This window comes from Anser brachyrhynchus (genome assembly GCF_964034855.1).
Source record: "Anser brachyrhynchus genome assembly, chromosome: 8".
Classification (NCBI taxonomy): domain Eukaryota; kingdom Metazoa; phylum Chordata; class Aves; order Anseriformes; family Anatidae; genus Anser; species Anser brachyrhynchus.
Genome location: NC_137702.1, coordinates 1,747,596 through 1,762,085, shown reverse-complemented (window position 1 = coordinate 1,762,085; position 14,490 = coordinate 1,747,596). Strand labels below are relative to the sequence as shown.

Here is a 14,490-nt window from a genome sequence, read left to right as displayed (position 1 = left end):
AGAGGGGAAACTACAGAGAGTGCCCAGATGAGGGCAGTCCACCCGCAGCTTGCACTGTTGTGGGTTTCTGGGTCATTTTCTTGGCTGATGATGCTTCTGAGGGCTTCCGTAAACTGTCATGATATATCTGTCATTTGTATGCAGATAAACCACTTGTTCATCGCACAGTGAGGACACGAAGACCAGTATTGGCTTTTTAGTTCAGTGGGAGTAGTTAGGCTTCTGTTTATTGACCTGTCACAATTTTTCCTGTTCTACTTACACTTCTACTCTCTTTATATGTCTCTAACGCAGGGGTGTCTGCTAACGGGCCAGGAGAGATCCCAAATAAAGATGAAGCAAAAATTGAAGGATTGCATGTAAATGGACCTACCAGTGGCAAGAAAACACCTCACACAGATCTGGATACAAATGGGTATGAAACTGAAAACCTTTCCATTGACCCAAAACTTGCTCATTCAACTTCAAGAAATGAAAACGATTTTGAAGAAAAAAGTGAAAGACCTCTAAAAAGAAGAAGAATTAACAGCAGTGGAAAAGAGAGTCCTGGTTCATCGGAGTTCTTCCAAGAAGCAAACTCACACGGGAAGCTTGAAGAACTAGAATCTTTGGATGACTGAATATTAAGAGCTGATTTTATTCCTTGGAGTAAATTTTGGGTGTCTAAAATTTTCAGGGTTGATGGGTTACCTTACAAAATCCAGTTCTGTAAAACAATCTGCTGAGATTTTCTTTATACCTTCTAGTTGGCTCTTAAGATCTGATTATTTGTTTCTGTCAGTGCTGAAAAGCAGTAGGAGAATATTCTGTTTCTCAGAGCTGTCAGCTGTAGTTCTGGGAACACTAAGGCGCTTAAAAATATTTGAGAGACAAATCGGTGATTTTCTGAAAAAATGCTTCCAGCCTAATAAGTTAAAGAAAATTAATTCTGTGTATATACACTATTAAGCATTGTACAAGTGAACAAAGCGTCCTATTTTAAGCAGGGGGCTGGTTTAAATTTCTGATTGTTGTGGGGAGTTACAATGAAATAGAGAATTCCAAGACACGCATCAGAGTAGGCACAGAGACTCATTCGAGAGAGAAAAACGTGTCACCCCATTGCTAAGGAACCCTTATGAATCCTGAAAGTTATGAGCACAACTATTTTTATATATAGAAGTTTTAAAAGGTAATAACTAAACCAGGTCAGGTTTGTATATGTAAAATTGTTGACATCAATGATGTCTTTCCATATTCTTATCTGGGCTAAAGAAATACATTCTGTATTTTTCCAGATTTCTTTGTAGCCTTTGAAAGATTTTTACAGTACTTATGTCTTGATTGAACTGTCCTTTCTTAAAACAAAAGCTTGTATAATTTTCTTAACTTGTACAGTTGGTAAACTTTTATGAGAGAATTGATATCCTGAGTCTAATGTCAGCTTCATTTTATTTTGCTGAACTCTTTTCTTAAAAAAAAAAAAAAAGACACAAAAAAAGACAAACCAAACCAATTGACCTAGAAAAAAAAAGAATGCTTATCAGTCACCAACATGTTATTTTCTTCTCAAAAAAAACAGGAAATCATTAACATCAAGAATGGTTAGAAGTCATTTGATTTTGAAAAGATTATTTTTCTTGTTTTATGACAAATAGTGATGCTAAGAATTTGTTAAGCATGATGCTTGCATTGCACAAATTTTCTTGCTTTCATTTACATTTTCTCATTTTATTTTGAGCTCAGATAAATTTCATGTCAGCCAAATGCTTAAGTTTACTAAACCTTGTCCACCAGGGTCAGGTTTTAGATTATTCATTGATCTATTTTCAGTATATCTCTCATCATCTACATTTCACCGAGCACAGGAAGGACAGGAAATGGGTCAAGTGATTCTGGCTGTACCGGTTAGAAATGGACGTGCAGCTGGTAACCTGGTGCCTGAGCTTGAATTTCTGAATACTTACGGACCTTACGTCGATGGATATTTCAGTGGGAGCAGAAACATCACCCAGAAGTACTTGGTACAGTATATACACATAAATACGTTTGCTATATAGAGATTCACATGTGTAAGAAGTGAGAGTAGGTATGGGTAACTCTTTTAAGATTAATGTGCTAGAAACTAAAATTCTTTGTAAATGTGTGTGGAGCAGGGCGATGCTCACCTTCCCACTAGCACAGTTTGAAAGGTGTTGAAGTAGGGCTTACATCCATGAAATAGAAAGATTCTTAATAAGTGTTTTTTTTAAAAAACCATTTTTTTAAGCCACAGCTACAGTCTACTGAAATAAAAATAGGAAAAATTGTTCATTTGTATAATTAATAATCTTGTCTCCTCCTCCTGTGGCTTACAAGTGTGCTGTTAATTTTTAATTGGTTTTTACCTAAATGATCTTAAAATGTATGGCTTCACGATTCCAGTTTTAAATGTAGGGTCCCATGGCTTGAAACTGACGTATCAACCTGAAAAAAAAAAAATCTGCTAAGGGTTTCGTTTCGTTTTGTTCTTCAACTACATGTACTTGGACTTCATGGTCATTAACGAGCCAAATTCCCTGGATCCAGATTAGCTTCATCAACGTGGTTAGTTCCTGGACTGCATTTACCTGCTGTTCCCAGAACCGTTTGGACTGATGTTTTAACTGGTTCAGCTGATGTGTGAAGTTGACATCTACCTACCTTCAGACAGTAATTGATGTTGAGAGGCACATGGGTAAGGATTGGTAATGCATGGCCTGCGTTAATCACTTGATTAAGCAAGCGGTTGCGTTAGGAAGAGGTTGCTGTTGATTTGCAATCCGTTTAATTAACGGAGCCCTGAAGTATCACAGTTATCTCAAAGGTGTGGGCTTGAGACGGTTTCAGACTGGAGGGCAGTGCGGTGCTTCTAAGAGTCGTTGGAGCTAGAGTCCTTTTTTCAATTGTATTGTTATGCATTTCTGTTTGCAAGTTGGTTTGCAAGTTGGAGATACTTCCAAAAATTTATAGGAAAGTTTATAAGTCAATTGTCTCAGGCTTGTGTGTGAAATACAGCACTGTGTATATTTTCAGGAACGTTGCTTTGTTGTTTTTTTTTTTTTAATCTTACCTTTTTCTGGTGATACATAGAAGAGACCTGACATTCCGTAATCAACACCTATGTAATGCTCAGTTAGACTTTAAGAATATTTAATTATAATTTACAGTTTGTTCATGCTGGTGTTTTATACAATACTTTGTTCATGTTCTTCAAAATGCAGCCACTATAACTTGATAAGTCATTGCACTACTAAAGCTATTTAAAAAATCTAGAACTTTAGTAACTTTGATTTTGTTTAAAAAGCATTCAGTGCACTTTGGAGCCCAGAAATGGTTGAACTTGTTTCCAGCCAGCACTGGCAAGGTTGGAGCTTGCAGTAACACAGGGGTATGTTTTTCAAGCACTACCACGATGTCTTCAGCTGGATGGGGAGTCTGGCTTTCACAGAGTGCTTTGTGACTGCAGCCTGAACTGAAAGCTCCAGTTCAACTGAGTAAATCCTTGTTGGGCTTTCCAAAGGCTATTTAAAGTGATGTTAATACCAACAACCACAGACACACAGAATTTACAAGTTAGTTTTTATACAGTTTGTCACACATAGTAATTTTGCACTGTTAGTAACTCCCTTGTCTTATCCCTGTTCCCTGTCTGCAATTCTGAAAAAGCTTATTAAACTATTTTTTTAAACACACTGTCTGCATACAAAATTCCTGAGTGGTTTGATCAGAACGGGGCGGAGTGGTTCTGCTCCTGGGCGCCTCGCAGACCCGTGCCTGCTGTAGGAGCATGCCAGTAACTGGCTACATCAGCACAACTTGCAGAAACCCATCCTTGTAGGCAAAAACGTCATCCTGTGACTCCCACACGTGCCCTGGGCCCCTTCCCTCCGATGAATTTCACTTCGGGGCCACAGCCTGCCGTTGGGTGTTGCTCTGTGCAGCCCCGGGCACCGACCTGGTTCGGCTCCAGCCTCCCCTGCTTGCCACTGGAGGGAGCGAGCGGCCGGCCCGCGCAGCCACATTTAATCACAGACAAGGACGAGGTAGGAGGAAGGTCGTTGGTTTATTGGAAGCCGGTACAAAAATACGTAGGCACATAAAATCCTTTTTTCGCTATCATTACTGACTTACATATAAAGCCTGCCATACATTCAAATAAAAAGGTCACCCTTTTAATCACTAAAATGGTGAATTTTGTAAATAGATTCTGTATAGAAAACAATTTAGTAGATTAATAGCATAGAAAATACTGTTGTAGGAACTCTTTGCTTTCCCAGTGTATACAATACCATCCAGACCCGGCACTGAAGTGTGCACATTTACAAACAAAATAAGCTTTAAAAATATTTTAACCCTTTGGACAATAAATCTAACCAGTAGATTCAAAATTAAACCAAGAAATGCTCTCAACAGAATCAACAGCCTGACTGCAAATGCCTCAGCAGAGCAAAGTTATAAGTGAACTTGGGGGAAAAAAATAAAATAAAATAAAAACAAGACATATGAGTGTGTGCTCAAGGAAGTGCCACGAGTACCTGCGCTGCCCTACGCCCCTGCCGGCCCACCGAAACAGCAGCTCAGCGGCAGGCTGCAAAGCCAAGGGTTTAACAAAACCCAGGAAGCTATAAAAAAGGATCGGGGAGCATCTGGCCCGCTGCTTGCTGCCGGACCAAGCCGGGGCAGGGGGGCACAGGCCCCGGCCTGCAGCCCCCAGCGCAAGGAGGGGGGCACAGGGCAGCAGCCCCCCCTGCCTCTGCCAGTCTCACTGGCGTGGACGAGCCCCGGTGGTCAGGACGCCACTCCAGGCAGCTTTGCTGAGCACCAGTGACATTTTTAGCAGTTACCTTCCAGAAACAAAAACGTATTGCCTACGGAGCTTGGTCTCCTAGTTACCAAAGGAAAGCGTACAAAAAACTCACTAATACAAGGTTTTACTAAAATTTTTTTTTTTCCAAAATTAAAAAGAATTGTTTTTAAAACCAAAAGACAATCTGAGGACAGGCCTAGAAAGAGGTGCTGTATAAGACAACCTTTAAAAACCCGTCAACGCTGCTGGATGTATTAAAAACCCGGTCCTGTCACCACGCCACGGCTGGTGGGCAAGGCCCAGGCGCTGCAGGTGACGGCCTGGCCTGGCCCGGCACAGCTCGGCACGGAGCCGAGGGCCACCAGCCCTTGCCAAGGCCGGCCGACCCCCCGTTTCCAGCTCGTGTACCTTTCCCAGGTGCTGATGAGTCCTCCGCAGTCCAAACCCTTGCACCGCTTGCGCGAGCCTCTCCTGCCAAGTCTCAGCGTGATTAAAACCCCAGGATTTCCTCACAATCAATCAGCCTTAATCAGACGAATTCTTACACGTGCAGTCATTTATCTTCCCCATGATTTTTGAAGGCAGCAATCTGGATTGTGCAAATTAAAGAGCATCAACATTCCTCTGCAGCGGACACCCCTAATTCCTTACTGTACTCTGCCAGTGATCAGCTCAACAGAAACATTCTGCTTTCAGAAAAAGCATCCCCCTGGTCACACAGAGCTTTTTCCTTTAATATCCATCTTGATGCCAGCTTCAGACTGCTTGCTCAGTTGCTCCTCTGTGAAGGTGATGTAGGAATACACCAGGCTTCCAGCAATACTGCAAAAAAAACGTCGAGATAAAGGCGTGAAGCGAGGCACCACATCGCCGAGGTCTGCCAGACCCTGGGCAGCCACGAACGCTGGTGCCTGAGGAATGGTCCAGCCGTGGTTCTGACCATCAAGGATCCAAAGCAAGCATCAACTTGCAAGGAAAAAATCTGTTTTCCTCCAAAGCCCACGTGTTTTGCTTAACTCATACCAAACGCCTGCTATTCTGAGCGCCTGCTCTATTCCTGGGCTTGCTCCATCACGGGGGTAACCCCGCCGCAGAACGGGAGCCACAGGGAGACGTTTTGCAGCAGCCAAATACGCTCCAGCGCACAAAAGACTTTTCCAAAAGCTGCACTAAAATAGCAGGCGAAATAAAGCAAATATTTCTTCTGCTACCTTAATTACACGCCCCGGCTGCTCTGTGCCATGCCACGAATGGAAACGAGCTCCTGTGTTGCCAGGCAGTGAGAGGCAGGGGAAAAGCCCCGCCAGCACGCTCTGCCAGCGCGTTACGTCCGAAAGCAAAGCATGACCCGTCCGGGTCAACAGCGCTGTTTCACCAGACAAAAAGGAGCCTTTGCACTCCCTGTAAGCTCCGAGCAGGAAGCTATTTTCCTCCACAGGGTTTCAGCGTAAGCGTACCTAGTCTTCCTGTCTTTTTTTTTTTATTATTATTTTTTCCACTTTCCTAAAAAAGCAGCAGCTAAACCCACGTCAAACACGTCAAAGCTGCGCGGACGTGCCCCGGTGAACGCGTCCCCCCGGCGGTGCCATTCCCAGCCCGGCTCGCCGCGGGGCCGGGACTCGCTCCGTCCCAGCTCACGGACAAACGTGGCTGTTCTTCTTCCTGCCTGGATCAGCTGAAAACCACAGCTATGCAAAAAGTCAAAATCCCACAGTTTTGTGAGGGAAGCGTCTCACTGGTCAAACCGTCTCAGCTTTACAGCAGCTTTCACTTGCAAAACGTGAACATTTGCAACCCCTACGCTCTTACCTGATATTTAGACCAATGAAGTTTGTCCATGTAAAAATATAGTCTCCTCCAAAAAACATCCCAATATAGGTTATTAAAATATTCTGCAAAGGAACAAGATTGCAAGAACAAGAGTGAGTGTCTGCACAACCCGAGCCAAGCGTACGCTCTGGTTTTTAAAGCAACGTGGAAACAGGAAAGCCTGGACGCGGACAGTGTGAAATATGCGAGCGCTGGTAATCCGGGATTAAAAGGGGTCGCGTTTAGTGCTGCTGGATGAATGGAGGCTTTGAGTCCTCGGGCAGCGGTGCAGAGCAACGTGGCACAGCGCACAGGGGGGCAGAGCAATGCCATTCCCGGCCCCTGGTGCCCGCGGCAGCCGCAGGGCTGCAGATCCCCCCCCGCTCCGACACCAGCCCTGCCGGACGGGCAGCTGATACGTGGCAGAAAAACCAGGAAAACCCCCCAGGAGCACCCATCGATTTTTACAGCCAGCTTGTTCCGCCCCGGGACGAGGTGACCCAGAAGATTTGGCTCCTTCTGGGCGTTTTGCACTTCATTAGCCCAGGACAAGCTACACCAGAGCTGTCCGTGCGCAGCTGCTGGCAGCAACCGCTGTGCAAACACGCCCGGATCTCCTGCTGCGCACAGCGACGGCCTCGAGGCACGACCCCAGCACGTCCCCCTGCTGCTCCCAGAGGTGCTGTCCCACCTCTGCCAGTCCCGTGGCGCCAGTCCCGCACCTCCGTGTGCCCGAGCGGCCAGCGCAGCAGCCGGGAAGGCTGGGTGCTGAGCACCACGCTGACGCCTCAGCCCCGCTTCCTCCCCAGCACCCCTCTCCCAGGCTTCTGGGAAGCACCAGTGTCCCGAAACGGGATGCAGGGAGGCTGCTCGTTACCGGAATAAGCTCGCCCCTGCTCCAGGAACAGCCGCGAGCTCCCAGGGCAGGCAGCCCGGGCACGCGGCCACGCAGCATGGGAAGAGCAGCGCCGCCGGGCACGTCACCGCGCGCAGCCAGCCCACGCGCCGGCAGCGCGGCGCGAGCGGGAACCACTGCAGCGCTCGCCCGGCACGGAAAGCTGCTTACCTTAATGCAGCCAACTATTGTAGTTGTAAGAGCAGAATTGTACTGAGTGCAAAGAACCGTGGAGTACATCAAAATAAACCTGCGGGAGGAACAGACCGCGGGTCAGGCTCCGGGACGCGCTCAGAGCACGGCAATTCAGCTTCTCGGCCCGCGCCCCCTGCTCTAGAACGGCGTTTTCCTGGTGAAACCTGCACTGAGTCATTTCCGTCCACCGTAGCTTTCAACAGCATCGTGTCTATCAGGACTAAAGTTATTTTTTAACCCAGAATTACTCAGGCGAGCAAAATTCGCCACTGCTGTGCCTCCCAGGCCGGGAGCCCCGGCGCTGGCAGCCCCCGCCACGCGACCAGGACGGACCCCTGTGCGGTCACGGTGCCCCCCTCCAGCCCCACACACACGCCTCGGGAGCACCACCGGACGCAGCCTTACCCCATCACACACGACAGCGTGAACTGCACGACGAAGAACACATCTGCCCAGCCCTTGTACTCCATTGCCTGCGAAGAAACGGAGGAGGAGGAGGCACGGTAATTCACAGCAAGACAAGCCCCAGCCCCCAGCTTTCACCTCACAGCAGCAAAGAGCCGCCCCGAATGAATATCCTGCCACCAGGAACCCCCCCTGATCCAGGGGGGTCAACGCACAACCTGGCCCAGCACCCACCGCAGCCCTCCTGGAAAAAGGGGTCCATGGTGTCACGGGAGCTCAGAGGAGCAGGAGGCACCTCCCTCCCCGGCGGGTGCTGCCCCAAACCCCCCCAGCCCCGGGCAGCAGCTTCCCCGGAGGCTGGGATCACTTTGCCACGAGAGCAGCGTGGGGCGCCCCAGCCCTTGCCCCAGAGATCCCGACCGAGCTGCGCCGCCGCTGTTCACAGCTGCGCTCCCGGACCTTTGGCCACGAGCTCACGTGGAGATCTCGTGTAGGTGCTGGGAGAGGTGGCAGCTCAGGGGGGCTGGCTGGGAAACCTCTCGCTCCTTGCCCGAGCGGGAGCTGGGGGACACGAAGCTGAGCGCCACGAAGCTGAGCACGACCCAGAAACACGTCCCCGGGGGGCAGAGGAGGCCGACGGCAGCCCTGGCTGCCTCGGGCAAAGCACTGCCAGCGGGGCAAGGGGCTCTGCCCCGCCTGCAGCCCTGCACGGCCTCGGTTTTAATCTCCTCGTCTGCTGACGGATTTCTTAATTACCCCCGGTGCCCTGCCAGGCCCGGCGGGGCGAGACGCTGCTGCTGCCGGCCAGGTCCCGCGGCTCTGCCACGCGCGGCGGCCGTGCAGGAGGCAGGGGAGCAGCTCCTGCACCCACCCCGGGCAGCTGCCGGCGCTCACAGCGGCGCCGTTCATAGCGGGAGCCCTGACAGAGCACGGCTTTGTCCGCCCCGACCGCCAGGAGCTCGGCCAGTTTATTCAGGGGGAAGGGAAAATAAAAAAAATAAACACAGCGAGAGGAGATTTCTGCTGAGGCTGAACAGAGGCTGCTCAGTGCAGCACACAGCAACGTTTTCTCCTCGGCTGCCAGCTCCCGGTTATCAGGGAGCACTCTATCCCCAAAGGCTCCCCAGCTCAGCCGGCCCGCACGAAGCCCCTCGCTCATCGCTGCTCCTGGTCTCAGCAGCTCTCGCCGGGTTCATCACCACGGCACTGGGCTCCCAGCAGGAGAAAAAAGCCACCAGCCCTCCCCAAGGGTAACCAGCTGTGAACTGGCGTGACAATAACGCAGTGCGCAGTTCGGGTACACAGAAGCACAGGAAAAAACAAAACCCCCAGGGATGAGACGGCAAAGGAGGCAGGAGTGCCTCGGAGCGGTTCAACAGAGCTGCTACAGGAAGGGGGAAGGACAACGGAGTTTGAGGAAACCCATTTACACTAAAAACACTCCTTTATTTTAGATAATATTTGGTTTCACTTATTGCCCCTGTACTTCCCCATTCCTGCAACTTGACAAAAACGCTCAGATGAGGCAACTCCGTGGATTTTAAGCCAAACATAAGACTTGCAGTTTCTTTCTGCTTAGCCAGTTCCCCCTCTCTACCCCAAAAGCTGGCCTCAAACCGCTCTCTGCCCTAAACTCACCCACCAGACGCCACGTGGCATCTACCTACAAGCCAGGGTAACGAGCTACTTCGCAGCTCCACGTTTGGAGCACTTGCCACCGTACGCAAAGAGGCCAGCCTGCAGAAAAGGGCCTTACAACCAACGCTGAGATGTTCTTCCCAGCAAGTTTTTGCCCGCAAGGTATCGTGCCGCCACAGGTTTTGCTTTCGGGGGCAAGAATCCTACCTTCTGCGCGTCTCCGGTGAAGTAGGCAATGGTCAGGGTGGGAAGGATCATGAACAGTGCGTTGTAGTAGAGCAGACCGTATTTTCCCAGCTCCTAGAAATTGGAAAAGTCCGAGTCCTTAAGCTGGCTCCGCACAGGACCGCAAATCCTTATCCGTATTGCTGCTGACGAGCGGGTCTTGCGAGCTAAGTGCACGTGGGATTCCTGGAGGCACGAGGGCTGTACACCAGCGAGACACCAGCCCGACACCAGCCCTACGGTGCTTTAGGACAGGAGCTCAAGCTCTGTAGGACAGGAGCTCAAGCTCTGCCTGCGGGGCTCTCCAGCAGCCAGCGTGCTGCTGACAAGCCCCTGGGTCTCTCTCCCAACAGAGGAGCAGCACAGGAAGGTTTTGCAGGGCTGACAAGACGGCTTGGGACCAGGAGAGCCAACAGCATCACACAGCCTGATGCCTCCCGCATGCCGGCTGCGCCTCCAGCCACCAGCGCGAACCAGGCCAAATAATCTGGGTGCAAAAATGTCAACCAAGCCCCCAGCGGGGCTTCGCTGCCTGCAGGGGACGATGCTGGACCTTCTCAAGGTCTCTGGAGCATCAAGGCACAGAAACAGAACCCACACCCCCAGCAAAGCACGGGATTTCCCCCCAAAGCTTGCTCCTTAGGCAAGGTGTGAGCCAGAGGGAGGAGATTTGGGGAGAAGGACGTGGTGGCACCAGCTGGAGACCCCAGACACGGCAGAGGTGTCCCCCAGGGGTGACACATGCCCCGTGTCAGCCTCCCTGGTGCCACCCCCACAGGCCGGCCCCAGGCAGCAGGGACAGAGGTCAGCCTACCTTGGAATCCAGCTTCTGTTTGACGTAGGCACCGTTTGCAGCTGTTAAGGCATCGTTAACGAGGATAAAAATATACCCTTCCAGATCAAACGCCAGGTCAGCACTGCGAAAGGCGAAAACAAAAGTTACGGGGTTGAAGTTTCACGGAGCGTGCCGCCTGTGGGATTTCTTCCACCTTCCGTTTTGCCGGCAGCTGCCAGAAAGAGTTAATCGTGCGGGGAAGGAGCGGGATCTGAGGCTGGAGAACATTCCTTCCTACCGTACAGCACGTCTGCCTGAAGGGGAAGAGGAAAGGTCGCCGCGTACTCCCCGTGCCAGGCCGTAACGGGACGGTCAGACACTGCCCTCACCTCATCCCCGCGCAGGGGCTCGAGCTGCGCTCTCGCAGCTTCCACGAGAGGAAGCAGGCGCCTTTGTGGGGCGCCTCGGCTGTTTTCTGAGCAGTACACGTAGCTCAGAACACGCTGCCAAGATTTCACCGGGGAAAGGCCTCCACGCGTGCCGTCCCGCTGAGCGCCGCCGGCTGGACAGCGCTGCGCCGGGGCTGTCAGACACCAAGCAGAGCCACAGGCAGGCCAGGTGCGAGAGCAGCGGACGAGGGGCTCACCTCGCAGCCACAAACGCGCCGATGATCATGGCGAACACCGTCATCTGGACGCCCCACGAGAACTTCTTCCTGGAAGGAGAGGGACGGGGACACCCTGGTCAGCCGCGGGCAGGGAAAATCCTTGTTAAAGCACCCCAGAGAGGAGCAGCACCGGGCGGGGGAACCAAACCCAAGGAACTCCATGCTAACAAGGAGGTGCGCAAGCAGCAAGCGAGACCAAAAAGTTTGCATTTTGGCAGGGTTTTATTATTACTGTCTGAAAAAAGCTGGGCAAGGTGCTGGGGAGCGCTGCAGCCCTGCCCACGGCAGCCGAGGGCACGGTGCGGGACGAGGGGCCAGCCCTGCACCGCCCTGGGGTCCCCCACACCTCATCCCACCCCCGTGCCCCGCAGGTTGGGGCTGGAGCCAGCAATGCGCCGCCGCTCCGTGCCCGTTTCCTCCTCCCACCCACGCTCCCGAAAGGCAGCCCGCGGCCAGGAGCCGTGGCCACGCAGCCCCGAAGCCGTGCTGACGCGGTGCGTGCGGCCTTGCGGCACCCTCCTGCCGCCCCGGAGGAGAGCAGCCGCCAAGACTCACTTGAGCAGGAACCCCTCGGCGAACATGGTGAACAGGATGGAGAACCGCCGCAGGACGGTGAACATCGGCAGGCTGCAGGGGGAAGGGTTGGCAGTGAGAGGGGCCCCGACGCTCCCCTGGCTGCTCCCGCCCGCCGTGCCCACCCCCTGCGAAGCCCCCAGCCCCGGTGGGGGGGGGGACACACGGCAGCTGCCCCCCAGCAGCCCCGTGCGAGCGAGGAGACGGCCCAGGAGGAGGCAAAGCAGCCGTACTTCAGCTTCTTGGTGCTGAACAGTCCCGTGATCTGGTTCCCGAAGTACAGGAGAGGTAGAGGAAATGTCTAAAAAATTAAAAATAGAAGAGGGGGGGGTTAACGGTGCGAGCAAGGGGCTGGGGAGCTGCACCCGCGCACACAGCACACGGACAGACGTACCCGGGGAAGTTCCCCGCGCACGGGCTCCCCAAACCCGCTGGGGAAGGCGCATGGAGCAGGGGGTGAGGAGCCCCCAAAAAGGGGCTGGGGGGGGGCCGGGGGTGGCCGCAGCTTACCCGGCGGGGTATGTGCCTGTCCAGGTCGGGGAAGCTGAGCACCCGCAGCGCCTTGCCGGCCCACAGCACCGCCACCGTCGCCACCATCTGCGGGAGAGGGGACGGGTGGGCGCCGGAACCCGGGTGGGGACTGGGGGGTTATGGGGGGGAGGGGGAGGGATTGGGGGGGGTGCTGGGGGGGTTAAAGGGGGCTAAGGAGGGATTGGGGGGGCTAAGGAGGGGGGGTTAAGGAGAAATTAGGAGGGCTAGGGGGGTATTTTGGGGGTACGGGGGGGTTAAAGGGGGTTAAGGAGGGATTGGGGGGGCTATGGGGGATTAAGGAGGGATTGGGGGGGCTATGGGATTATTAGGGGGTTAGGGGCATTGGGGGGGTCAAGGGGAAAATGGGGGGATTATGGGGGGTACTGAGGAGCTTAAAGGGGGTTAAGGAGGGATTGGGGGGGGTTATGGGGGTACCGGCAGGGTTAAGGGGGATTGGGGGGGGTCAAGGGGGGATTGCGGGGAGATTGGGTGGGCTAAGGGGGACCAGGGGGGTTTAGGGGGGACCGGACGATTTAGGGGGGTTTAGGGGGGACCAGGGGGGGTTAAGGAGGGGCGTTACGGGGAGCATCGCGGGGATTACCGGGGGCGCCCCCACTCACCTGTCCCAGCCCCACGCACAGCGAGGACGGGAACCTGCGGGCAGAGAGCAGGCATGGGCAGGGGGCCCCCCCTCACCCCGCACCCCTGCCTCGGGGCCGGGGGGGGGCACAGGGCACGGGGAGACCCCCCCCCAGCACCGGGCTGCGGGAGGGGGGGGGCACCGGGAGGGGAAGGAAACGGGGGGCGCTCGGAGCCCCGGGGAGGGGGGGGGGAGCCGTACCCGTAGGCGGTGAGGACGCTCTTGTTGACGACGACGATGAGGAAGGAGCTGAGGCCGTAGAAGGCCGCCGCCAGCAGGCGGAGGCACAGCGAGAGCCCCGGCGCCGCCATGGCCCGGCCCCGCTCCGCATCGCCGCGCGCGGGGGCTCCCGCGGGGGCTCCCCCCTCGGCCCCGGCCGCCGGGCGGCTGCGCGCGGCCCGCCGCGACATGGCTGCGGGGGCGGGGCCGGGGGGTGGGCGGGGCCTGGGGGCGGGGGCGGGGCCTGGGGCGGGGGGCGGGGGCTGGGGCCTGGGGGCGGGGCCTGGGGCGGGGGGCGGGGCCTGGGGCGGGTGGGCGGGGCCTGGGGCGGGGGGCGGGGCCTGGGGCCTGGGGGCGGGGCCTGGGGCGGGGGCGGGGCCTGGGGGGTGGGGCGGGGCCTGGGGGCGGGGGCGGGGCCTGGGGGCGGGGGCGGTGCCTAGGGGCGGGGGCGGGGCCTGGGGCGGGGGCGGGGCCTATGGGGTGGGCGGAGCTTGAGGGGGCGGGGCCGCAGGGAAAGGGCGGGAAAGGGGGTGCGAGGGGGGAGCTGCGCGGGGACATTGCACGGGGACATTGCACGGGGACATCATTGCACGGGGACATCATTGCACGGGGACATTGCACGGGGACATCATTGCACGGGGACATCATTGCACGGGGACAACATTGCACGGGGACATCATTGCACGGGGACATCATTGCATGGGGACATTGCACGGGGACATTGCACGGGGACATCATTGCACGGGGACATTGCACGGGGACATCATTGCACGGGGACATCATTGCACGGGGACATCATTGCATGGGGACATTGCACGGGGGTCGTTGCACAGGGACGTTGCACGGGGATGTCACACTGTTGCACAGGGACATCGCACGGGGACATCATTGCACAGGGATGTTGCATGGGGATACGGCACGGAGACATCGCATGGGGACATCATTGCACGGGGACGTTGCACAGGGACACTGCGTGGGGACGTTGCATGGGGGTGTGTGTTGTGGTTTAACCCGGCCGGCAGCTAAACACCACACAGCCGTTCGCTCACCCTCCCCCCTCCCTCTCTGGGATGGGGGAGAGAAACGGGAAAGTGAAGCCGGTGCGTTGAGA

General features: G+C 54.6%; 2 protein-coding genes across 5 annotated transcripts in view; one reads left to right on the top strand and one right to left on the bottom strand.

The window, feature by feature from the left end:
- The window catches only part of MIER1 (MIER1 transcriptional regulator), a 35,850-nt gene extending 32,158 nt beyond the window's left edge, over nucleotides 1–3,692 (top strand). For 2 of the 3 annotated variants that reach the window (XM_080601429.1, XM_080601428.1), the window contains exon 13: nucleotides 295–3,692. In XM_080601429.1, the coding sequence (XP_080457555.1) occupies nucleotides 295–620 (326 nt within the window). In that variant the 3' untranslated portion in view covers nucleotides 621–3,692. The remainder of the gene's footprint in view (nucleotides 1–294) is intronic. The other variant, XR_013954093.1, reaches the window with a different exon arrangement.
- Nucleotides 3,693–4,044: 352 nt separating this feature from the next.
- Nucleotides 4,045–13,591, bottom strand: SLC35D1 (solute carrier family 35 member D1). 2 transcript variants are annotated; one of them, XM_080601430.1, is made up of 12 exons: nucleotides 13,362–13,591; nucleotides 13,141–13,174; nucleotides 12,500–12,586; nucleotides 12,223–12,290; nucleotides 11,972–12,043; nucleotides 11,396–11,464; nucleotides 10,789–10,891; nucleotides 9,957–10,049; nucleotides 8,112–8,179; nucleotides 7,683–7,761; nucleotides 6,617–6,699; nucleotides 4,045–5,629 (listed from the first exon to the last, which is right to left on the bottom strand). In XM_080601430.1, exons 1-12 carry the CDS (start codon nucleotides 13,568–13,570, stop codon nucleotides 5,521–5,523), a joined length of 1,074 nt encoding a protein of 357 aa, XP_080457556.1. In that variant the 5' UTR covers nucleotides 13,571–13,591; the 3' UTR covers nucleotides 4,045–5,520. The 2 variants fall into 2 exon arrangements, with proteins under 2 accessions (XP_080457556.1, XP_080457557.1); XM_080601431.1 differs by lacking the exon at nucleotides 12,223–12,290.
- Between the last annotated feature and the right edge of the window lie 899 nt (nucleotides 13,592–14,490).